The following is a 25,944-nucleotide window of genomic DNA, read 5'->3' as shown; positions in this document are numbered from 1 at the left end:
CAACTAATACAACTGATACCACTACTACAACAACTGATACCACTACAACTGATACCACTGTTACTCATACCACTACTGCAACTGATACCACTGCAACTGATACCACTACAACTCCTCCTACTGATACTCTCATATGTGCCTGTGTTCCAGGTGAGGACCCTGCGGATGCACCTGTTCACAGGGATTCAGCTGGTGTGTCTTGCGGCTCTGTGGGCGGTCATGTCCACCGCGGCCTCGTTGGCCTTCCCCTTCGTTCTCATCCTCACCGTGCCCGTCAAATGGTTCCTGCTGCCCCGCATCTTCACCACACGCGAGATGCAGTGTGTAAGTCTAACCGCATGGATGCACGCACACACACACAGTCTAGCACTGTTGCTTAAAATAATTGGGGTTTTATTGGTTTTCTTATACAGTTGGATGTTGCTTCAGGGGCATTTGCCTGGGAAATAACCCTGGCCATAACCTTTACCCTTGACTTTTACTTTTACCCCCTCTTTGTGTCTTAGTTGGATGCAGACGACGCAGAACCTAAGTTTGATGAGAGGGAGGGACAGGATGAGTACACAGAGATGCACATGCCTGTATAATGATTGGTTGGGGCCAACGTGGACATCCTGCTGACCAATAGGCACCCAAGTCCTATTCTCCAGGAAGTTGCTCCTAACCCACCAAATCCTTTGTTTGTTAACCTGATATTTTATAAACGCACCACTGATGGTTTGAACGGTTTTATTTGTATTTTATTGAATTATTCTTAAAGGTTTTTAGAGTCCCAACTCCCAAATCATGTTTTTTTTTGTCTGTTTTTACTATTTTGCTTTTCGGAAGGTGGATATATACTTCGAAATTGTTTTAGTCATTGTTACAATGTTGAATCATGTTTTTATGTATCTTTGGGGTATTGTGGGGTATGTTTTAATTTCAGGTGGGAGGTCGATTTGCTATGTGTCAAAGTAAAGGATTAGTGTCCACATAAAAGCTGCTGTTTGCCATTGTAGTGTAACCCCCCCCTGAGAAGCCTATATTCAGCGCCTATTCAAGACTTCTGGTGATAGCAGATATGAATTATTTCTGGTTTACAGCGTCTTCTGTTTGCTTCTGTGGTGGCGTTATCACATATGCTATGTGGCTATGCAAGTTGGTTATGATGATATACGGTCTGTTACAGTGTAATCAAGCACGCCAAAGAGTTCTGGTTATGTCTCAGTACGTTTGTTTTAGAATCGGGTACAGTGGGGTAAGTGATTGAACGTTGTTTTGTTCTAGAGGACAGGGTCTGTTCAGGCGTTGGGGGGGGGTTTACAGGGGTATGATACATTAAGTATAGGGGTGCCTACATCTGTTATACTGTTGTTTAAAGAGCAACTGCCCCTAAAAACCAACTTCTCATTTAGAAAACTTCCTATATGGCATCAGTATGAGTCAGAAACATTTATTCTAGGATAGGATTATTTTGGTCATGAAGTCAGTCTCGTGCAAAACTGAGTTTTGCAAGACTTGTGGTCATGACTGCATCACAACGTAAATAAATGTTGGGTTTGTTTCAAACCTGCTAGCAGCCCACAAGCAATCATGAATTCCAAGAGCAGCTGCACGTGACCCGATCTTAATGCCTGTGGTAAATTTGGGCTAACTTTGGATATTCCTAAGGGGCTAGTTAGGGACCATGGTAAATGACACAATGTATATGGGACATTATGTTAAAATTCCAATAGTTCTACATTTCAATGACTTAAAAACCTCAAACCAACTATAAATTCTAGAAATTCATATACAAATATTGAAAGCATTTAATGAGAACGAAAAGGTGTGCAAGATGAAAATATTGTCCCATTTACATTGTGTAATTTATTGACGGCCCCTAACTAGCCCCGGAGATAGGCTTATCCAAAGTCAAACCAATTTTGTCACTGTCACACATCAGCCAGCTGAAGCTAATTTGCTAAATAACTCTTCCTACCTGTGAACACACACACACACACACACACACACACACACGAGACACCCACGTCAGACCACACCCCAAATCCAACTTGAGGTTTAAATTCAGTCTTGGCAGCTAGTATTTCTTACGGAACCAAATGTAAAATGAGGCCAAATCAGGAAGTGCAGTCACCCTTTAAAAGCAGCCCTCATTCAAACTGATTAATTATTTGCAATTGAATGAATACAGGCCGAGCAATAAAGTAGCACTACAGTGCCCCTGGTGTATATTTGGGATGGTACACGGCAGAAGTCTTCTTTTGGCAATCTTTGCCTCAGGAAGTAAACGTGTCCAAATTTTTCCCCCTATCCTGTAGGACTGACAAACACTGTATATTTTTTGAAGAGCACATACTGAAAGTGACTTTCGACCGACCCTTTGCTGCTTAGATCTCACCACTGTGCTTTTTCCAAACATGTTAAAGATGTTTGGTCCCATTACATAAATAGTCCATCATACCTGAATACACTACATACCACTTTTAAGTGAGTCACTTGATTCTCACTGCCATGCACTCCTACCGTAGTCGTGTAGTCTTTAACTGTCTGAACAACATCTCCACCCATTTGTCTTGACTCCATTTAACTGTAGTAAATGCCTACTATGTATTTTGTATATGGAGCCTTGTCTTGTTCCAGAGTATGATTATGGCCTTCCGTGCTTTATCTAGATACGAGGACCAGCTATGTGGTTGTGCCTGAAAGAGTTAAAGCGACATTCACTACAAATCGGCGTGATCTGAAAGCACTAATGTGAAAATGCAATCAGTTAAGCCAACTGAGCGTTCCATCATCTTAGTGAGGGAAATCACATTACATTTCAATTGTGTACTACAGTTTGAGTATGATTATGGCTTTAATGTACAGTCACCAAAAAGTCGGGAGACATTCTATTCCATACAAATTAAGGCATTTGTAAGTATGTATGCACATCTATTTACTTAGGGCCCAGTAGTTACTCATGTCTATAAACTCAATAAGGCTAGTCCATTCATAACCACTGTTTCCTTCTTAAAATGTCACTGAATGTGTTGTAACAACACATGCAGCCATAATCAGAGTTATTGATATTATGTTTACTTTTTACCACATTAAAGTTAAACCACATGCAATACAGTTGTTTGCAAGTATTACAAAAGTAATGCAGTAGGAATACTGTGTCTCATTGAATCACTGCAAATGAAGAGCACTGGATGCCTTGTATGTGTTTGTTATCATGTGGTCCCCCTCCCCCCCCAAAAAAAATTCCTCTGTTGCAGATTTGCTAGAATCCAGAAAATATGCTAAAATATTAACTCTCACATTGTATTATTCTTTTTTTTTTTTTTTTTACTGCAAATATTATAGCATTTTATATTTCAAATCTATTGTTGACATGCAGGGATGTAGAAATGAGATTGAGAAATAAAGAAGAAATAAAATATATTATACAAATAGATCCATATATTTTCTTAGGAATCAATCATGGTTCAAGTGCTTTCGGGCTTTAGCTACATTGCATTATGTTAAAATAGACAATCTTCCATGCTCTAGCCTTGCCAAGTTTGTAGAATTAGAGCTTTGGCTGATTTTAAATGTAATTTTTTTATATATATGTACTTATAAATGAAGCTTAATGAACTGAAACAGATGTGTGTAAAAGTTGTTTTTCTTTTCAATTTTCAAGGCGGACAGCAGGTCGCCTAGTGGTTAGAACGTAGGGCCAGTAACTGAAAGGTTGTTGGATTGAATCCCTGAGCTGATAAGGTAAAAATCTATTACTGTTCCCTGGTAGGCTGTCTTTTAAAAATATATAGATATATTTAACCTTTATTTAACCAGGTAGGCAAATTAAGAACAAGTTCTCATTTACAATTGTGACCTGGCCAAGATAAAGCAAAGCAGTTTGATACATACAACAACAGAGTTACACATGGAGTAAAACAAACATACAGTCAATAATATAGTAGAAAAATAAGTCTATATACAAAGTGAGCAAATGAGGTGAGATAAGGGAGGTATAGGCAAAAAAGGCCATGGTGGCGAAGTAAATACAATATAGCAAGTAAAACACTGGAATGGTAGATTTGCAGTGGAAGAAAGTGCAAAGTAGAAATAGAAATAATGGGGTGCGAAGGAGCAAAAATAAATAAATAAAGTAGGGGAAGAGGTAGTTGTTTGGGCTAAATTATAGATGGGCTATGTACAGGTGCAGTAATCTGTGAGCTGCTCTGACAGCTGGTGCTTAAAGCTAGTGAGGGAGATAAGTGTTTCCAGTTTTAGAGATTTTTGTAGTTTGTTCCAGTCATTGGCAGCAGAGAACTGGAAGGAGAGGCGGCCGAAGGAAGAATTGGCTTTGGGGGTGACCAGAGAGATAAAACGATCTTAACTGACTTGCCTAGTAAAAAAAAAAAGGACGTGTCTGTCCCTGTACAAAAGTGTTTGTAAAGGTGTTAATTAAGGCAGATACCTGAACATTTAAAGTGGATATATGTATTTTATATTTATTGAACTAGGCAAGTCCGTTGAGGACAAATTCTTATTTACAATGACAGCCTACACCGGCCAAACCCAGACAACGCTGGGCCAATTGTACGCCGCCCTATGAGACTCCCAAACACAGACGGTTGTGATACAGCCTGTATATATAGGCTGTACATTATGTAATGTACACATTCTTCTTGTCATAATCATCATAATCATAATCATCATGATGTATCACCTAAACTCCCATAAAGGAAATGTGTATCAGTCACTGCTTGCATGTGAAAGTTTGAAATAAAAAGTATAATGAGTGCATGGCAAATGAAACAGGATGATCATAGAAAGAATAGGTTCATCATCTTTAATTACATTGCTTACTGCTGGGTACCGCTACATGTAGGCCTATAAATTGCTCAACAGTCACCAGCTCAGTTTTTTCACGTGACACACCACAGGCCACAGACTATCCTGATAGGTCTACAGTTGTGCCGCGTTCATATAATGTCGGAAACTCGGAAATATCTGAATTGAATACTCGTTGTAGAAATATGATATAGGTTCCTGAGTTTCCCACTTGGGAAGTATCAGAACCGACCAATTGGAAGCTATGCGCTATTAACTGACTTTAATTTGAACTCGGAAGTCCCGAGTTTCCAACATGACGATAACGCGGCCTTATTATTAAATTCCAGTCTCAAATAGATGAAGGATTGGAGTGAAGGGCCGTCTCCTCCTTTCCCCGTCTATTGGCCAGTTTTACTTAATAATTCCACAGCAGTGAAATGTGCGTGACGGCTGTGTTGTTAGCCCACATGAAAGGGAGACTGAGGGAAAAGTAAAGTATGTCCGCGGCCTATTGTCATTTCAGATTATGGATAGGCATTAGCAAACAAGAGTTTAGATATTTGCAGGACACATTGCTTGCTAGTGCTACAGTAGAGCTACACTACTTGAACGTTTCATTTATTTCCTCATGCCTTTCGATTCCGAGCCTTGGATGAAATTGTAGTTATTGTCCATCCCTGCATCTCTCAAATCCCACTGTAGTTCGTTTTCTGAGGCCCTGTAATCCCTGGAAACCTGTGGATAGGGTAGGCTAATCGGTTTAGCACTTCATGGACACTGCTAAAATGAAGGGGGTGGTGGATAAATGTCTAGCTAGAATTAAGTATATTACTTAATAATCTCTTGATAATCTCTATAAGAATGAAAGACTCATGAATTGTCTACAAATAACTCAATTATTTTACATTGATAATGTGTAAACTAAATGCGCTATTCATTAAAGATAAATTACAGCATCACGATCAAGCTATTTCTTATGAAATACTGCCGTATGTTTTTAGTTTCAGCCTCCGCCTTTGTCTCCTTCTTTCTCGCATGTTTTTACTTGGAGTTCCTCCCCCTGCGGCGCTGGGCGGAGTTTCATACCGAACAAGACGCTCCTTTTGTCGGATCCGTTCCGACCTGACTCCCCGGGGTTTACGGCTGAAAAAACGACACTTAAAACAGCCCTAAAATAATTAAACACGAATACCTTGATTTGTAGTAACAACGCTGGTTTCTAACTGCCACAAAAGGTGAGTGAAAAGTTGTGTTTTGATGGCGTTAAACGCGATTTTTAAGTCGTGTCTCCCCGAGTCTTTATAACATTCATGGCGGCTCTGCAGTGAGAGCTTTGGGGCGAAAGCAAGCAGATGCGTTCGCTCACATATCTGTTTTTCAGCAAGTTCTAGCTTTATAAGCATTTCTGAACTTTTCACTTACTGCTTTTGGTAATTATAGAACCACATTGACAGTTAAATGCAATCTCCTCCAAATTATAACATTTAAAAAACGACTTTTCACAAATTGACGATTTAGACTATGCTACAAAATACACGTGCACTATACACATCCAGTCTGCTAATAGGGTATTGAGTCTACGGTGGTTTTCTTGTCAATTTACTGAGTTGTAAAATATAGAAAAATTGGTTTGGTAGCAAGTTTTCATGCCAGCGGAAGCTGCGTTTTGACTCCTGCCTGAATAAGGGCGCCATTACTGGGGTAGCAAGCAAAGAACGGTCGGTGTTCCCAAGACAAACTTAGAAGGCTGTAGCCTTGATTCAAAATAGAAAGACATTAAAATAGTAACGTCACGGCCCCCCGAAATATGTGAATGCAGTCTGATGACCGTAGCATTTGATGTTTTCATAGTTTTAGGCTGTGAAATACTCACAGGATTGTTATCGATAGATGGATGCGACAATTTTTTTTTTTTTTATGCAATGTAACGTTAGGCCTATTTTTCTTTTAAGTTTGCAGTATCTGTTTTCCCCGAAGTTTGACCTTGTGAGCGGGCCACGATGACACTACACCGAGAAAGCGACGCCTCGCTCGGGCGCACAGCTGCGCCACAGCTTGGGGGAAGCGGGCGGGGGTAGGCGCGCACTTTCTGGCAGTTCGATTCAGCGCTCCGCCACGGAATGTTAAAGCGTTCTATTTGCCTTGTCTAGAACGCTCCCTTCATCCACTACATTTACATCTTACATTTAGGCCTATTATCTAGCATAGGCTATTTTAAGGGGTTTCGTATCACCCCATGTGGGGAAAAGAGGGGAAAATATCTTAATTTAAAAATACGTAGGCTACATTTGTTGTTTGAGACAGTTGTGGATGTATTTATGTAGCCTTATCCAATTAGTCTTAGCCTAGGCTACTTGAGGCACAACTGTCATAGGGTTCAGCGGCAGGAGTGGTGTTTTGACCGGTACCTGGTCACGTTTTGCGTCCGAGCGGTCCCCAATGTTGACACTTTTTTTCACAAATATGCACTCAAACCTGAAAACAAATGTTTTGATTTAGGTCTATCGTGTAGCTTAATCATTGGGCTATGCCTTAACTACACGTAGGGTTTTAAGAAAAAGTTGCCTGGTGCAATATCGACCGACATAGTCGCGGTTAGTTAACCGCGACTATCTAGGCTATGCAGTTCAGGGGTATAGGCCTGATGAAAAGAAGCAGAGAAGGCCAACTGCGGCCGCGGAACTATGCGCCCCCCAGATGACTGCATGCCCCTTTGCGTCCCACTTGGTACAGGGACCTTGCGTTTCTGAAATCCTGCATTATTCATTTTCAGAACATACCGCAAAAATGAATAAAGAACGGTGGCATATAGCGCTCATTTGGACTATATTAGCCTACAGTAAATGGCCTATAGGCCTAGGCTATTATAAGCGCCTTGACGCGTTCCTGTCTACCGGGTGACAGGCGAGGAGGTTGGCAGGCACACAGCACTTGCGTCTCACGTCCGGAGTCGAGACCGAGGCTTCGAATTTGGAAACGCCCGTGTTTGGATTGCTGGGCTCAGCACTAACTCGCATTTAAAAACAGATACTCTGTTCTAGGGTATTTCAACGCTTATTTTAAGCTGTAGCATTTTATCAATTGCTCAGTTGACAAGCAAAAACGTCAGCTTGCTCTCACCGCGCCATCACTTCGGTAAACTATCCACCACAGTGAAAGGTCAGCTGCGCTCAGCTCGCTTTGGTAATAACGTTCCGAAAAGCAGCAATCTCCAAACGAATTAATATGATGTATCCATTCGGCTGTCGTTGAAAAACAACACGATGAAACAATAAATTGATCGGTCCTCTCGGTAAATCGGATTGTGTGCCACTCTTTCCAGAAGTACACGATGTTCCCTCATATGGGAAAGGATGGGTAGACTTGGGCGGAGCATCCGCATGACCGACTTTTCCTGTATCAGAAATACACCGTGTCGCTATTTTGTGTTAAAAGTGTAGCTTTTGAAAACTTATTTGTGCATTTCCTATTTGTTACCCTACTTGTAGTCAAGACGTTTGACCTTTGGTGTAAAGGTGCTTTGTCAGCTGAATAATTGTCAAGACGCGCAACTTCTCCATATCAACTCATTTAGTCGTGGATGGAACCATAAAATTACATTAGAACACCTGGATGGAACCATAACATTACATTAGAACACCTGGATGGAACCATAAAATTACATTAGAACACCTGGATGGAACGTCATGAGTCAGTTCTTGAACTGTAGATCCATTCTCGTGTAGATACATATCTTTACGCGTATATTGGAATTGGTGAGTTTTTAGCATAGGCTGTAGCTCAAAGACAATTATCTCCTTGCTATTTCCACTTTTAGCCATAGTTAATTTGTTTATAATAGGAGTTTTTTTTTCTTCTAAAGTTGGGACAGACTGGACCCTAAATATTTGATGCATTTGTGGTTCTCCAGAATCCCTAGAAGCCGGGTCAGTTGAGCTGCCCACAGACGCTGCACCATGAACGGCAGCAGCAGTGTGTCCTCTGCCTCCCAGACCATCCAGATAAAAACAGAACCAGGTAGGGTACATAACCAAAACCACCCCTTCATCAACCAGAAGATGTAGTCTTTCTTCTAGTTCTAGTTTTGTAATTTTGTGGATCCTTCAATCATGCGTGTCCCAATTGGGACTTCAGAGTTGTATAGTGGTAGCCTAGGGTTTCTCAGTCAGGATAATTGAGGTGTTAAATTCTGGTTGACTATTGAAAGATGACTGTGTTTTTTGGTTTGTTGACATTTTACTTAGATTTGTCTGACAGTTGTTTATCTATTCTGGGGTCAGCTTGAGGTTTGTTGTGTCTAATAAAAAAAGGCGAGACAAAACAACACATCTGCTCTTTGATGTTGCTTGATGGAGGGGTGTGCGGTTGTGTGATTGTCTATGCTCCAGTTGTGGATACATGGAGTAAGGAGGACTGCCTCACTCTTTTGGAGAGAATTCGGAGCCTGTTGCCTGATGGTGATGCCATGAAATACAAGACCACCGAGTCCCACTTTGACTGGGAGAAGGTCTGCTTCGGAGGCTTCACCGGCGACATGTGCAAACAGAAGTGGGCGAAGGTGTCCACTGAGGTTAGCCAATTACAAGTCACAATTTTAGCCAATCACAACAGCCAAAATATCTATTTTCTGTTTTGAATCTGTGGAGGGAAGTGTCACAAATTACAGAAAGCAATGTCTGTAGCCTCTTTTTCTACTGGAAAGATTTTACTGTTGCGAAATGAAACACGGCACCATGAAAAAAATGTTTACAACATAATTTCAGTTTAGGCCTTAATCCATTTGATACTATGTGTTCAGGTGCGGAAGTTTAGGACTATGACCGAGCTCATAGTTGATGCCATTGAGTTTGTGAAGAACCCTTACAAAGGGAAGAAATTGAAGGTAAGCAATCAGGTTTTACTTTGTACCCATGAAATGTCACAAAATGCTAGGGTTATACTTGTCAATCTCACGTCTTCTACCATACAAATGACCATTGTTCTGTTTTCCACCCTTTTTAGACACACCCAGACTTCCCAAAGAAACCCCTTACACCGTATTTCCGGTTCTTCATGGAGAAGCGAGCCAAGTATGCCAAGATCCACCCCGAGATGAGCAACCTTGACCTCACCAAGATTCTGTCCAAGAAATACAAGGAACTCCCAGACAAGAAAAAGGTGATGGTCAAGTCTACCATGCCGTTTCGTTATTCCTTTGGGATAATCTTTATTTAATTCAAAGGCAGATCCCAAATCTGTACATAACATTACTGTATAGAAAACAGAGTGGTTTGTGACTAGACAACTACCTGAAACAATTACTTACTTTTCTTGTTTCTGAATTGATAGCTTTCTATACTCTATACTCTTCTTCAATTAAAAAAAATAATAATTTTACCTTTATTTAACTAGGCAAGTCAGTTAAGAACAAATTCTTATGTAAAATGACGGCCTACTCTGGCCAAACCCGGATGACGCTGGGCCAATTGTGCGCCGCCCCTATGGGACTCCCAATCACGTCCGGATGCGATACAGCCTTGATGTATCACATGGGAGTAACTTTGTTCGTTTTTCAGTTAATAACTAATTGCGTGAGGGTTATTCTCTGTTCCCCAACAGCAAAAGTACATCACCGAGTTTCAGCGAGAGAAGGAGTCCTTTGAAAAGAATATGGCCCGATTCAAGTGAGTGGCATTTTCTGTCTGGTTGAAGCCAGCCTTCAGTGGCCAAATTAGCTTCCTCTGCTGAATAATAAGCAACACTTTCCTAAACTGACACATTTTCCTTGAGAAGAACCCAAGTGATCACTTTCCTCTATCTGTTGGTTGAAAGGGTATACCACCCATATACAGCTGCCTTAACGTCTTTGCTCTTGTTCCCCAGAGAGGACTACCCCGAGTTGATAGAGGAGAGAAAGAAGTCGGACCTCCCTGAGAAGCCCAAGACGCCCCAGCAGCTGTGGTACAACCATGAGAAGAAGACCTACATGAAGCTCCACCCTGATGTGAGTGCGTGCAGTGGAACCCGCCCAGCTAAGTCTGGGATTTCACAAAATGAAACTGTCAAGTGTTGTGCTTACATGAATATACCCTAAAAAAGAAAATGTCCCTTTTGGAATTCTTTGTGGTGAATGATGAATGCCGTTCCTTTCTCTGGGGTTACCAGGTGAGCCAGAAGGAGCTGAAGGAAGCTCTGAGGAGACAGTGGTCCCAGCTGTCAGACAAGAAGAGACTTAAGTGGATCAGCAAGGCCCTGGAGCTGCAGAAAGACTATGCGGTAAGAGGTTTGGTATGAAGGGGTGCCGGAGTTCAGAGGATTCGTACATTTTTTAAAAGATAGCGCCTCAAGACACAACTCGGTAATCCTCTCCAATTTTTTTTTTCCTGGTAGAAGAAACAAGCAAATTTGCCACTTTGTATGTGATATACACTGCCTAGAGAGTAAGGCTGCGTTTACACGTTTCATTAGTTGGTCTTTTTGTTCAATCAGATCACCTCTGGGAAAAGATGGAAAGTAGATCAGAATTGGTCGACCTGTGTAAACGCAGCCTTGCAAGCACATTCTAAATAAATAGTATTTCATTCCCTTTTTGTAGAAGTACAGCACAATCAATGACAATTTCAGTGATTTTAATTTTTTTAATTTTCTTTAGAAATTGTCGAAATGTTTTTTTGTCACCTGAAAAGTTTGAATCCATGGTTCTCTACAGGGTTGTATGAGAGTCTACCAAGAGGCCCATCCAGACGCTGAAGAGCACGTCAAGTCCGTCCTCACCAAAGCCGAGCGGCAGCTCAAGGACAAGTTCGACGGCAGGCCAACCAAACCTCCGCCGTAAGTTGCTTGATCGGAGTCGCACAATATTCTTTCAATAATATAAGTGGCGAGGGGGGTAGCAGAATGGGGTAGCAGAATGGGGTAGAAGGAATGGGGTAGAAGAATGGGGAGAGGGGGGTAGAAGAATGGGGTAGAAGAATGGGGTTGCAGAGGGGGGTAGCAGAATGGGGAGGGACTGAGGTGGGGCTCACACCACCATGGGATCTAGTATCAGCAGCGATACCAGACTCTGGGCCCAGTCTCTTGACAGTTCTGAAAAGACCAAAGGGATTTTTGCCCTCAGGCATTTTATTCCCCAGAGATTTATGGATTGGAGATCCTTATGCAAACAGTAGCTTTTGGTTTCTCAGTGAAAACGTCTGTTGAGTTTAAAGACCTTTGTCGTCATTCTATAGCGCTGAACTAGGTTTTTGGCTTTTCGGTCTTCAGGAATGGTTACTCCCTATACTGTGCTGAGCTGATGGTGAACATGAAGGATGTTCCCAGTACGGAGCGTATGGTGCTGTGCAGTAAGCAGTGGAAGGTGATGACGCAGAAGGAGAAGGACATGTTTCAGAAACGCTGCGAGCAGGTCAGTCTTGTTCAGCTCCGTTCAAGGGGGAAATGCAATGAATCACCAGTATTTTCTCTTTATGTTGTAGACCGGCCCAGCACAGCATCCTTAATAGGTTCTTAAATTATTTTGGCTTCTATAGGTTTCGATATGTAATGTGAAGGTTTGAAAGGGTTTTGGTGAGCCATGATGAAAGTTTGTATTCTTATCATTCACCAATCGTATCAATGCTCTTTCATCCCTGTGCTGGTGTGTCTGACGACAGAAAAAGAAGCAGTATGAAATTGACCTACAAAGGTTTCTCGAGGTAAGTAGAACTGAATATATCCATATCCATAGTACTCTAGTACATATCACACTACACATTCTTGGCTGACCTGAGTTTTAGTAGTGGAAGTCTGGCAGCCTACATGTCGGTTTTCTCCAGAGTCTCCCGGAGGAGGAGAGGGACCGGGTGATGACGGAGGAGAAGCTGGGGGGCTCGCGGCTGGGCATGGGGGGTGTTGGTAGCCCTCACAGATCCAAGTCCCCGTCCGCCAAGGTGGGTCTCACAAAACTACAACAGGTATGTCACCACCTTTTCAGCCACAAGGTGGGCTTTCTGTTAGGTTACAGTGAAGCTGGGCTATGGCTTTCTGTTAAAAGCTGGGCTATGGCTTTCTGTTAAAAGCTGGGCTATGGCTTTCTGTTAAAAGCTGGGCTATGGCTTTCTGTTAAAAGCTGGGCTATGGCTTTCTGTTAAAAGCTGGGCTATGGCTTTCTGTTAAAAGCTGGGCTATGGCTTTCTGTTAAAAGCTGGGCTATGGCTTTCTGTTAAAAGCTGGGCTATGGCTTTCTGTTAGGTAGGACTGTGGTAGTCATGAAATGTTGTCAGCCGGTTGATTGATTGTCAAGCAAATAACTGACCATTAATGAACACGTTTATCATCTCCTGGCTTCCACACAAGCCACAGGTGCAGACCTTTGGAACATCTACATTCTAAAAAGTCGAATAAATAAACGTAATATAGCCTACACCATCACAATAAATCCACTATTTATTTTAGACGGGTCTAAAGAAACATGATGTGAAGAAATGTAGTCGTTGTCCTTATGTTAGGTCCTGATCTGGCTATGCCATATGGCTGTGGGCTACACTAGTTCATTTAGCAGGCAAGATTTGCTTAGAATTCTGTGGAATTATTTTATAAGTATGAAGAATACAATTGAACATAAAGTAAAATACAAACTATATTTTCTCCAAACTATTTCTGAGGGAGTGCGCACGTGGCTCTTTTGTTGAGTGGTTAACAAAGAAACAGGTCCTCCTATATGCTTCATTTAGAGTTATTTATGCAACTTCAGTTGTGATATGTTTTGATTTTCTTGCACAGGCTGCACACATTTCATTAGTCTCTCATTAAAAATTTCACAAGTGCTTGATAATGCCTCGAATTTCGCGGCGGCACCCCCCTAGTGGGTCATAATGCCCTCTAAAAAAAAAAATCCATGCCTTTTGCGGCCAGTGGCCGTTGTGCTGCATGATGCGATTCTAATGACGATTTGAAAAAAGTTGCATGAAAGGCATATGCTGGCTATCATTCACAAGCGATAATATTGTCACCCATCAGACTATTTATTCTTCATTTAATCTGGTCTTTACATATACTTAATGTGTGAAATGAGTTTTGATTAGGTGCAAGATAACGGCCCATTCTGTCTCAGAACCGGGGCAGGAGAAAACAGTACTTGTAATCGTTGCACTTAAATAGCGAATGGAGGACGCTTTTCCTGTGGTTCATTTTCATCCCAGCCAGGTAGACTATACTCCTGTTGTAAAACTAAGTGATGTGCTTAACATTAGAAAAGTTGATAAATAAATATTGTAGGTCTAGCCTATAGAAAGCTGATGGGGTACTCCTCTTTTTAAGAGGCCATCAAAACTCTGTTTTCTAACGCAATTGCATAGCCTATAGAATTGTTGTGGAACATGAGCTCATGGGCTCTCATTTAGTGTTTGATTAGATTTTTGATTACATTTGTATTGTTGTCAGAGTGATTAGAGGGACAATAGATTTCTGAGTACCAGGCAGTTAGCAAGTTTGGTAGGCTACTAATGACAATCAGCAGCTTGGAGAAGCCTAATTACCGTGACTAAACGGTCACGTGAAATTTGACTGCGGTCATGACTGGTGACAGCCGGTGTGGCGGTAATACAGTCACCGTAACAGCCCTACTGTTAGGTTACAGTGAACGTGGGCTATGTCTTTCTATTAGCCCACCTTCACTGTAACCTATTTCTTGCTAAGCTACAGTGAAAGTTTGGAACCTGGTCAGTCACTGGGAAGGTTTACTGACTATTTCATATGTTGGGTCAACATCACATTTTATTGGTCACATTTAGCAGATGTTATTGCGGGTGTAGTAGATGTTTTAGCTATGTCACCTGTTCAGATTTTACATTTAAAGGTATACTAGGTACACGCCACATGCGTTGACACCAGGTCTGTCTCTGTATGGGATCCCTTCAGGAGCGCTGTCGCGAAGCTGAGCAGGGGCACTGGGTACACTCCGGCCTGACGGCGAAAGAGAAGCGCGACGGCAAGAAGAGGACCAAACTCCCTGAGACACCCAAGACTGCCGAGGAGATGTGGCAACAGGGCGTCGTAGGAGACTACCTGGCCAAGTACAGGGTGAAAAAGAGGGATTATGATTTGATATTAATATAGGGCCATATTCATTTTTATAGTTCTCTATCTGGTTTTAGTGTTTCACATTGAAGTAGTTGTTTTCCAACAACTCAACAAAACCATATATTCTTTTACAAATGCTGTATACTGTTGCGGGTCAAATTAAATTGGTTCGTGGGCCAGTTGTGGTGCGCAGACCACCAGTTGAAGTCCCATGCTGTACAGCATCTAGGAATGAGCTTTTAATCCATACAGTCCTAAAGTGAAAAATAAAAATATAAAAAACTTCAGTGTTCCATGTCTTGTGGTTACAGAGTGATCGTAAGAAGACCCAGAGTGCCATGGAGTCAGCCTGGAAGGCCATGGAGAAGAAGGAGAAGATCCCTTGGATCAAGAAGGCGGCTGAAGACCAGAAGCGATACGAGGTTCAGTACCGGCCCGTGGTCAGTGACCAGACGTTTTGACCGCTGTCTTCTCCAGTTGTGCTGAAGAAATGTCAAAATGTTGGTCGCCCTCCCCACCTCCTGCTCCTCCCCATTCCTTCCTGTCCCCTACCCTCCTCCAAGCCACCTCCTCCCCATTCCTTCCTGTCCCCTACCCTCCTCCAAGCCACCTCCTCCCCATTCCTTCCTGTCCCCTACCCTCCTCCAAGCCACCTCCTCCCCATTCCTTCCTGTCCCCTACCCTCCTCCAAGCCACCTCCTCCCCATTCCTTCCTGTCTCCTACCCTCCTCCAAGCCACCTCCTCCCCATTCCTTCCTGTCCCCTACCCTCCTCCAAGCCACCTCCTCCCCATTCCTTCCTGTCTCCTACCCTCCTCCAAGCCACCTCCTCCCCATTCCTTCCTGTCTCCTACCCTCCTCCAAGCCACCTCCTCCCCATTCCTTCCTGTCTCCTACCCTCCTCCAAGCCACCTCCTCCCCATTCCTTCCTGTCTCCTACCCTCCTCCAAGCCACCTCCTCCCTATTCCTTCCTGTCTCCTACTCTCCTCCAAGCCACCTCCTCCCCATTCCTTCCTGTCTCCTACCCTCCTCCAAGCCACCTCCTCCCCATTCCTTCCTGTCTCCTACCCTCCTCCAAGCCACCTCCTCCCTATTCCTTCCTGTCTCCTACTCTCCTCCAAGCCACCTCCTCCCCATTCCTTCCTGTCTCCTACCCTCCTCCAAGCCACCTCCTCCCCATTCCTTCCTGTCTCCTACCCTCCTCCAAGCCACCTCCTCCCCATTCCTTCCTCCCCCCTACCCTCCTCCAATCCATCTCCTCCTCATTCCTTCCTCTCCCCTACCCTCCTCCAAGCCACCTCCTCCCACCCCGACCCTCCAAGCCACCTCTCCTTCCCCACCCCTCCTCCCCATTCCTTCCTGTCTCCTACCCACTTCCAAGCAACCCCTCGTCCCCATCCCTCCACATAAAAATCATCTGTCCTCGGTTGCAACACTCACTACCGAGTTCCAAACTGCCTCTGGAAGCAACATTAGCACAATAACTGTTCATCAGGAGCTTCATGAAATGGGTTTCCATGGCCGAGCAGCCGCACACAAGCCTAAGATCACAATGTGCAATGCCAAGAGTCGGCTGGAGTGGTGTAAAACTCGCTGCCATTGGACTCTGGATACGCTTTCTCTGGAGTGATGAATCATGCTTCACCATCTGGGTTTGGCGGATGCCAGGAGAACGCTACCTGCGCCAATGCATAGTGCCAACTGTAAAGTTTGGTGGAGGATAAATAATAGTCTGGGGCTGTTTTTCATGGTTCGGGCTAGGCCCCTTAGCTCCAGTGAAGGGAATTCTTAACAATACAGCATACAATGACATTTTAGATGATTCTGTGCATCCAACGTTTTGGCAACAGTTTTTAAAAATTTATTTTACCTTTATTTAACTAGGCAAGTCAGTTAAGAACAAATTCTTATTTTCAATGACAGCCTAGGAACAGTGGGTTAACTGCCTTGTTCAGGGGCAGAACGACAGATTTGTACCTTGTCAGCTCAGGGATTCAACCTTTCGGTTAATAGTTCAACGCTCTAACCACTAGGCTACGCTGCCACCCCAGTTTGGGGAAGGCCCTTTCCTGTTTCAGCATGACAATGCCCCCGTGCACAAACGAGGCCCATACAGAAATGGTTTGTCGAGATCGGTGTGGAAGAACTTGACTGGCCTGCACAGAGCCCTGACCTCAACCCCATTGAACACCTTTGGGATGAATTGGAACGCCGACTGCGTGCCAGCCCTAATCTCCCAACATCAGTGCCCGACCTCACTAATGCTTTTTTGGCTGAATGGAAGCAAGTCCCCGCAGCAATGTTCCAACATCTAGTGGAAAGCCTTCCCAGAAGAGTGGAGGATGTTATAGCAGCAAAGGAGGGGGGGGGTGGCGGCGGCGGCAACTCCACACTAATGCCCATGATTTTGGAATGAGATGTTTGAGAAGGTGTCTACATACTTTCGGTCATGTAGTGTGTTTGTTAGGTGTTGGAATGTGTGTGTGTGTATATATAATGAGGATCCAATCAACAGTCCATGTTTTGATGGGTGTAATTTTCATGAGCCATACCATTACCCATATTTTTTGACATGGGTTAAATATGGCAAGTACTTCCAAATACTTGATCGTCACTTGATTTAATTTGCCCTATAAAATGGAATCCTTTGAAAGTATTTGACATGTACAGTACACCCAGGTCTGATGTGTTGTTGTGTGTGTGCGGTGAACTGTACTTGTCCTGCAGAGGGAATTGTTGGAGATGAGAACAGCCCAGGCAGGAGCAGGCCAGAGGAAACCCAAGTTTGAAGGGGAGCCCAGGAAGCCACCAGTGTGAGTAACTACATACTGACCCTGGAGTGTTATTGATGTTACTGGTGTATTGTTGTCATATTGGAGTGTTATTGATGTTACTGGTGTATTGTTGTCATATTGGAGTGTTATTGATGTTACTGGTGTATTGTTGTCATATTGGAGTGTTATTGATGTTACTGGTGTATTGTTGTCATATTGGAGTGTTATTGATGTTACTGGTGTATTGTTGTCATATTGGAGTGTTATTGATGTTACTGGTGTATTGGAGTGTTATTGATGTTACTGGTGTATTGTTGTCATATTGGAGTGTTATTGATGTTACTGGTGTATTGTTGTCATATTGGAGTGTTATTGATGTTACTGGTGTATTGGAGTGTTATTGATGTTACTGGTGTATTGTTGTCATATTGGAGTGTTATTGATGTTACTGGTGTATTGTTGTCATATGGCGTCTTTGCTTATCCTGGCCCATATTATTTATTTATCTTTTTTACATCTCTGCCCCCCCCTTCCCCCACGTCCTCTGCTTTCCGCCCCCTAAACGTCCTCTGCTTTCCGCCCCTAAACGTCCTCTGCTTTCCGCCCCTAAAGCGTCCTCTGCTTTCCGCCCCTAAACGTCCTCTGCTTTCCGCCCCTAAACGTCCTCTGCTTTCCGCCCCCTAAACGTCCTCTGCTTTCCGCCCCCTAAACGTCCTCTGCTTTCCGCCCCCTAAACGTCCTCTGCTTTCCGCCCCCTAAACGTCCTCTGCTTTCCGCCCCCTAAACGTCCTCTGCTTTCCGCCCCCTAAAGGTCCTCTGCTTTCCGCCCCTAAACGTCCTCTGCTTTCCGCCCCTAAACGTCCTCTGCTTTCCGCCCCCTAAACGTCCTCTGCTTTCCGCCCCTAAACGTCCTCTGCTTTCCGCCCCTAAACGTCCTCTGCTTTCCGCCCCTAAACGTCCTCTGCTTTCCGCCCCCTAAACGTCCTCTGCTTTCCTTTGCTCATTTTTCATGTATTTGCTCACCACCTTAATCGGACACGTTAAGCCTAGAAGATCCTAGGCTATTTACTACTACTGTTAGTATGAGTGTATATATTTTATTTAATGGGCCTATGCCATCAGTTTATATTGACTATGTGGGTATAATTAAACAGGAGCGGCTACCAGATGTTCTCTCAGGAGCTGTTGACCAACGGCGAGCTGAATCACTTCAGTCTGAAGGAGCGCATGGTGGAGATCGGCAAGCGCTGGCACAAGCTCAGCCAGAGTCACAAGGACAAGTACAAGAAGCTGGTAGAGGAGCTGCAGATTGAGTACAAGGCCGAGCTGGAGGCCTGGGTCAAGGTAAGGGTCATAGGTAAAATAATGTATTTCTTAGGCACCTTTCTGAAATGTGGACACACAAGGTTGCTTTCCTCAAAATAAGCATTTAAAATATCAAACGCGTCACAGAAGGAGACATTGGTACACAAGGCGCGTCCTCAGAACCTATGCATTGTATTCTTAAGAAAAATAAAAATTAAATAGTTAAATGATAGCAACAGCACCTTTTGGAAGAAATCAGTCTTTTGTAATTTCTTCCCCCCTTTCTGTCTGTTGTCCCCTTCAGTCTCTCTCTCCCCAGGAACGAGCGGTTTATGAAGAGTTCTCCACCACGGTGAGTTTCACGCTGTCAAATACGCAGGTTGTTGTGTTCTTGACAGCGACTGGGGAGAGTGCCCTAAACACTCCTGCCAAAACCCTTTACACTAATGCTATATGTTTTGTTCTACATTCATATTCCATGGCTGTAGCTACTCTTTTCTCTGTAGCTGGAGTTCTTAAAACCTGACAAATACATTTGTCAATTTAAATTGGCTTTATCTGACTTTGTAGCCTGATATGACTGCCTTAGTGAATATCTGTATTCACAAGCTGGCATCCAGCATAACTGCATATAAACTCAGCAAAAAAAGAAACGTCATCTCACTGTCAACTGTGTTTTATTTTCAGCAATCTTAACATGTGTAAATATTTGTATGAACATAACAAGATTCAACAACTGAGACATAAACTGAACAAGTTCCACAGACATGTGACTAACAGCAATGGAATAATGTGTCCCTGAACAAAGGGGGGGGTCAAAATCAAAAATAAGTCAGTATCTGGTGTGGCCACCAGCTGCATTAAGTACTGCAATGCATCTCGTCCTCATGGACTTTGCCAGTTCTTGCTGTGAGATGTTACCCCACTCTTCCACCAAGGCACCTGCAAGTTCCCAGACATTTCTGGGGGGAATGGCCCTAGCCCTCACCCTCCGATCCAACAGGAAGAGCACTTTTTGCCAGTCCTGTCTGGTGCAGTGACGGTGGGTTTGTGCCCATAGGCGACGTTGTTGCTGGTGATGTCTGGTGAGGACCTGCCTTACAACAGGCCTACAAGCCCTCAGTCCAGCCTCTCTCAGCCCATTGCGGACAGTCTGAGCACTGATGGAGGGATTGTGCATTCCTGGTGTAACTCGGGTAGTTGTTATTGCCATCCTGTACCTGTCCCGCAGGTGTGATGTTCGGATGTACCGGTCCTGTACAGCTGTTACACGTGGTCTGCCACTGCGAGGACGATCAGCTGTCCGTCCTGTCTCCCTGTAGCGCTGTCTTAGGCGTCTCACAGTACGGACATTGCAATTTATTGCCCTTGCCACATCTGCAGTCCTCATGCCTCCTTGCAGCATGCCTAAGGCATGTTCACACAGATGACCAGGGACCCTGGGTATCTTTCTTTGGGTGTTTTCCAGTGTCAGTAGAAAGGCCTCTTTAGCGTCCTAAGTTTTCATAACTGTGACCTTAATCGCCTACCGTCTGTAAGCGTCTTAACGACCGTTCCACAGGTGCATGTTCATTAATTGTTTATGGTTCATTGAACAAGCATGGGAAACAGTGTTTAAACCCTTTACAATGAAGATCTATGAAGTTATTAGGATTTTTACTAATTATCTTTGAAAGACATGGTCCTGAAAAAGGGATGTTTCTTTTTTTGCTGCGTTTACATGGAAACAGAACATCATCCTATTAACATCTAGCTACTAATCATCAATGCTTTGAGCTTGAAACAACATGTTTGTGTGCTGATATCTTATACCCCTCCATCCTTCCATCCCCCTGCCCATTATCCCTCATTCTCTCTCCACCTCACCCCCCCTTCGTGCAGAAACGGCGGAGCACCACCAAGCCGCGGGGGGGCACGGGGGCCAAAGTTGGCGTGACTGCAGTGAAGGGGAAGGCGGTAGGTGCCAGAGCCGCAGCAGCAGGGGTCGGGGGGGGCAAGCGGGCCATGGCGTACCGGGCCAAGGTAACCGCGCCGTTCACACACAGATGGAGACACACAGGCATGCACTCAATCCAGACACACACTAACTAACGCACTCTGATTTTGAAGTGGTGGCATGGATGTGGGCGCTGTATGTGGTCCTGACATTTTAGTGATTTTTACTTTTTTTTTTATGGTGTCTAATGTGCTTATGTTTGTTTTTAACCGGTTATGTCTGGGTGGTTGTCTTACCCTATCGTGTGTGTGTGTGTGTGTTTTCTATAATTGTGGATTCCATGTGCTGTTGTAAGCAAGGGTTGGAACCGGTTCATGGAAAATAACGAAATGTTCCGGGAACAGAACTGTTATTTTAAAAGCATGGGAACCAGTTAATAACGTTATTTGACGTTCAGGGAGAAGAATGGATTGACTTTTTCAATGCTTGTTAAGGATACTATAGTTATCACGATTTCACATTGGATTTATTAACTACAAAAAAGTAAGATGCTTTTAATTCTAGTGCTGCTCTGTACAGACAAGCTTGTTGGCTCTGGTCCAACGTTAAACCAACTTTGAAGTTGAAAGACATTGAAAGTTCCTCCATAGAAGCCACTCCTCTGTAGGTATAATAGTGTGGACCTAATTCAGATAATGCACGTCATAACAAGATGCCCAGCGCTTCAAGGCAGCACAATGTGTTTGTCTTTCATTGTGATTAAACCATGCTGTTAGGGCATAATGCTATTTCCCCGACTTTCCTATACCGATTTTAAATGGCTTACCTGCTCCACAGCAAGCAGCTCTGTCCGCACTGATTGGTGAAGTCATTTAATGTCAGTATCTATCTTTACATACAGTACCAGTCAAAGGTTTGGGCACCTACTCATTCAAGGGTTTTTCTTTATTTTTTTACATTGTAGAATAATAGTGAAGACATCAACTATGAAATAACACATATGGAATCAGTAACCAAAAGTGTTAAACAAATCTAAATATACTTGAGACTCTTCAAAGTAGCCATCCTTTGCCTTTATGAGAGCTTTGCATACTCTTGGCATTCTCTCAACCACCTTCACCTGGAATGCTTTTCCAACAGTCTTGAAGGACTTCCCACATATGCTGAGCACTTGTTGGCTGCTTTTCCTTCACTCTGCTGTCCAAACCATCTTAATTGGGTTGAGGTCGGGTGATTGTGGAGGCCAGGTCATCTGATGCAGCACTCCATCACTGTCCTTCTCAGTCAAATAGCCCTTACACAGCCTGGAGGTCTGTTGGGTCATTGTCCTGTTGAAAACAAATTATAGTCCCACTAAGCAAAAACCAGATTGGATGGTGTATCGCTGCGGTAGCCATGCTGGTTAAGTGTGCCTTGAATTCTAAATAAATCAGTGTCACCAGCAAAGCACCATCACACCACCTCCTCCATGCTTCACGGTGGGAACCACACATGCGGGGAACATCCGTTCACCTACTCTGCGTCTCACAAAGACACGGCGGTTGGGACCAGGAATCTAAAATTGACAGATTTCCACCGGTCTGTTCATTGCTCGTGTTTCTTGGCCCAAGCAAGTCTCTTCATATTATTGGTGTACTTTAGTAGTGGTTTATTTGCATTAATTTGACCATATGGACTGTTCTTGTCATAATATGGACTTGGTCTTTTACCAAATAGGGCTATCTTCTGTATACCACCCCTACCTTGTCACAACAACTGATTGGCTCAAACGCATTAAGAAGGAAAGAAATTCCACAAATTTAAGGCACACCTGGTGACTACCTCATGAAGCTGGTTGAGAGAATGCCAAGAGTGTGCAAAGGGTGGCTACTTGGAAGACTCAAATATATTTTGATTTGTTTAACACTTGTTTTGGTTACTACATGATTCCATATGTGTTGATGTCTTCACTATTATTTTACAATGTAGAAAATAGTAAAAATAAAGGAAAAACCTTTGAGTAGGTGTGTCCAAACTTGACTGGTACTGTATGTATTCCTATTTTCCAGTTTCGAACGGGTTCAGAACTTTATTTTGCTGGTTGGAAGAGTGGAACGGATGAGAAAATGGTTCTCGTTCAGAACGAAACGATTGGAAAATGTTGGTTCCAACCTCTGGTTATATAGTGCATTCAGAAAATATTCAGACCCCTTGACTTTATCCACATTTAGTTACTTTACAGCCATATTCTAAAATGGATTGAATAGTTTATTTCTCCCTCAGTCTACACACAATAATGACAAAGCAAGTTATTTTTGTTTTTGCAAATGTATTAACCACCCCGGAAATATGACATTTACTTAAGTATTCAGACCCTTTAGTTGAGTCTTCTTGGGTATGATGCTACAAGTGAGACTCTCCAAATACTGGTGTGCATCTCCCATTCTCCTCTGCAGAGTCTCTGAAGCTCTGTCAGGTTGAATGGGAAGTGTCGTTGCTCAGCTATTTTCAGGTCTCTGGATGGGATGTTTGATCAGGTTCAAGTCCAGGCTCTGGCTGGGCCAATCAAGGACATTCAGCCACTCCTGCGTTGTCTTGACTGTGTGCTTAGGGTTGTCCTGTTGGAAGGTGAATCTTCGCCCCAGTCTGAGGTCCTGAGCGCTCTGGAGCAGGTTTTCATCAAGGATCCCATCTTTCCCTCAATCCTGTCTCCCAGTCCCTGCCCCTGAAAAACATCCCCACAGCATGATACTGCCACCACCATGCTTCACCGTAGGGATGGTGCCAAGTTGACTCTAGACGTGATGCTTGGCATTCAGACCAGAGAATCTTGTTTCTCATGGTCTTTAAGTGTCTTTTGGCAAACTCCAAGCGGGCTGTCATGTGCTTTTTACTGAGGAGGCCTGATTTGCGGAGTGCTGCAGAGATGGTTGTCCTTCTGGAAGGTTCTCCCATCTCCACAGAGGAACTCTAGAGCTCTGTCAGTGATCATGGGGTTCACCTCCCTGACCAAGGCCCTTCTCCCCTGATTGCTCAGTTTGGATGGGCGGCCAGCTCTATCAAGAGTCTTGGTGGTGACTGACTTATTCCATTTAATAATGATGGTTGTTATATTCTTAAGGACCTTCAATGCTGCGAAACAATTTCAGTACCCTTCACTACATCCATGTCTCAGAGCTCTACGGACAATTCCTTCCACCGCATGGCTTGGTTTTTGCTCTGAGATGCACTGTCAACCATAGACAGTTGTCTTTCCAAGTCATGTCCAATCAATTGAATTGACCACAGGTGGACTCTAATCAAGTTGTAGAAACAGGATGCACCTGAGCTCAATTTTGAGTCTCATAGCGAAGGGACTGAATACTTATGTAAATAAGGTATGCTTTTATTTAATACATTTGACAATTTCTAAACCTGTTTTCGCTTTGTCATTATTGGGTATTGTGTGTAAATTTAGGGGATTTTTTATTTTTAGAATAAGGCTGTAACGTAACAATGTAGGGAAGGGGTCTGAATGCACAAGGTTCTGTAAACGGGTGAGTTTGCAGTAGAGGCGTGACCCTGTGCTCTACAGCAGGATACGTCTGACTCAGACGACGATGACAAGACGGACTCGTCAGACTCCGACGACGACGAAGAATCATCCGGCAGCTCCGACAGCGAAGATGATGTGAGTTTTCCAAGCCAGGGGTCATCCGCACTATGCTTTAGTGCAGACTTGGGTCAAATACATTAAGCAAAAATATTCAAAAGTATTTCAGGTGTGCTTAATTTACCTCCAGTGTACATCTGATCAGTTCCATTGTACTGGGCAAACCACATCAAAAGCTGCACAAGTATTTGACCCAGCTGTTGTCCTGTCTCTGTCCTTTAGAATGACCCAGCCGTTGTCCTGTCCTCTAGAATGACCCAGCCGTTGTCTTGTCTCTGTCCTCTAGAATGACCCAGCTGTTGTCTTGTCTCTGTCCTCTAGAATGACCCAGCCGTTGTCCTGTCCTCTAGAATGACCCAGCTGTTGTCTTGTCTCTGTCCTCTAGAATGACCCAGCCGTTGTCCTGTCTCTGTCCTCTAGAATGACCCAGCCGTTGTCCTGTCCTCTAGAATGACCCAGCCGTTGTCCTGTCCTCTAGAATGACCCAGCTGTTGTCTTGTCTCTGTCCTCTAGAATGACGATGACCATGATGACGACCAATCTGAGGGTTCCAGCAGCTCTTCCTCAGAGGACAGCAGTGACTCGGACACAGACTAGCCCCCCCCCCCAGAGGAGGGTCTGTGCGGGACACGCTTCCTCGCGAGTCAGGAGCAGTCATGGTGGCGTCATCAAAAGGCTTGCACGTTGGCTCCTCCCACCTCTTTCTCACAAGGAGAAATGAGGGACTGAGAGAATAAATAAACAGGAGTCTTGCTCCACCTCCAGTTGTTGACCCCGAGGACCTTTATTCAAACGGGACGACTTCTCTTTTACAGGGCTTTGTTACGTGTTCAATATTTTTTGGGGGGCCTTTATATAGGTGTTATGAACTTGTTGCAACATTTTCTTTCTTTTTTAAACTTTGAGAAAGACATTTTAAACTTAAGCGGATTAGGTTTTTTTGAACAAGTCTGACTTGGAGGGGCATATTGAGGAGTCTGCCGTTTTTTTGTCCATGGGTCTCTGACAGTCCGTGCAGAGGGAGGACCGTTGCTGCTTTCCCTCCATTGAAACATCTGGTCAAACCCTCTAATAAAATGCACTTTTTTCTCTTGTATTCTGTGTGATTTCAATCATTATGTAAGAGAGGTATGCTCAGCTCTGTCACGCTGCCATTTTATGAAGGGATGATCCACTCAGAATACAGCCATTTTTTTTCACCCACTGACTTTGGCTGTAATCAATTCCCCAATACCTGTATGTATTTTGCTTAAAGTTTAACTAGTTAGATAAGTATCCCTTTCTGAAGAATGTGTCTGCATAAGATTTGAGGTCTCTATTGCAGGTAAGGCCACTTTTGAATTCTGTCAAAGTGATTTCACAACAGCTTTCCATTTCAAGACTTTATACAAATCAAACTCAAATGATCATTTTGTTGTCTTTGTGAATTATACTTACATCTACCAATATGGATATTTTCATACATATTT

The 25,944-nt window shown here is 43.6% G+C and overlaps 2 protein-coding genes across 12 annotated transcripts in view; both read left to right on the top strand.

The window, feature by feature from the left end:
* LOC106597086 (anion exchange protein 2) overlaps nucleotides 1-3,609 on the top strand; it is a 60,642-nt gene extending 57,033 nt beyond the window's left edge. For all 3 annotated transcript variants that reach the window (XM_014188325.2, XM_045714460.1, XM_014188321.2), the window contains 2 exons: nucleotides 151-324; nucleotides 507-3,609. In XM_014188325.2, coding sequence (XP_014043800.1) covers nucleotides 151-324; nucleotides 507-587 — 255 coding nt within the window. In that variant the 3' untranslated portion in view covers nucleotides 588-3,609. The remainder of the gene's footprint in view (nucleotides 1-150; nucleotides 325-506) is intronic.
* A 1,655-nt stretch (nucleotides 3,610-5,264) lies between these two features.
* ubtfl (upstream binding transcription factor, like) lies at nucleotides 5,265-25,571 on the top strand. 9 transcript variants are annotated; one of them, XM_014188204.2, is made up of 20 exons: nucleotides 5,265-5,286; nucleotides 8,702-8,808; nucleotides 9,180-9,361; nucleotides 9,590-9,673; nucleotides 9,793-9,948; nucleotides 10,390-10,454; nucleotides 10,654-10,774; nucleotides 10,936-11,046; nucleotides 11,480-11,601; nucleotides 12,034-12,175; nucleotides 12,423-12,464; nucleotides 12,585-12,722; nucleotides 14,668-14,829; nucleotides 15,141-15,269; nucleotides 17,557-17,642; nucleotides 18,758-18,947; nucleotides 19,213-19,260; nucleotides 20,790-20,930; nucleotides 24,398-24,493; nucleotides 24,989-25,571. In XM_014188204.2, the coding sequence occupies exons 2-20, from the start codon at nucleotides 8,748-8,750 to the stop codon at nucleotides 25,070-25,072; spliced, it is 2,160 nt and encodes a 719-aa protein (XP_014043679.2). In that variant the 5' UTR covers nucleotides 5,265-5,286; nucleotides 8,702-8,747; the 3' UTR covers nucleotides 25,073-25,571.
* Nucleotides 25,572-25,944: the final 373 nt, after the last annotated feature.

Source organism: Salmo salar, chromosome ssa03 (assembly GCF_905237065.1).
Source record: "Salmo salar chromosome ssa03, Ssal_v3.1, whole genome shotgun sequence".
NCBI lineage: Eukaryota > Metazoa > Chordata > Actinopteri > Salmoniformes > Salmonidae > Salmo > Salmo salar.
This window is presented reverse-complemented; position numbering and strand designations above follow the sequence as displayed.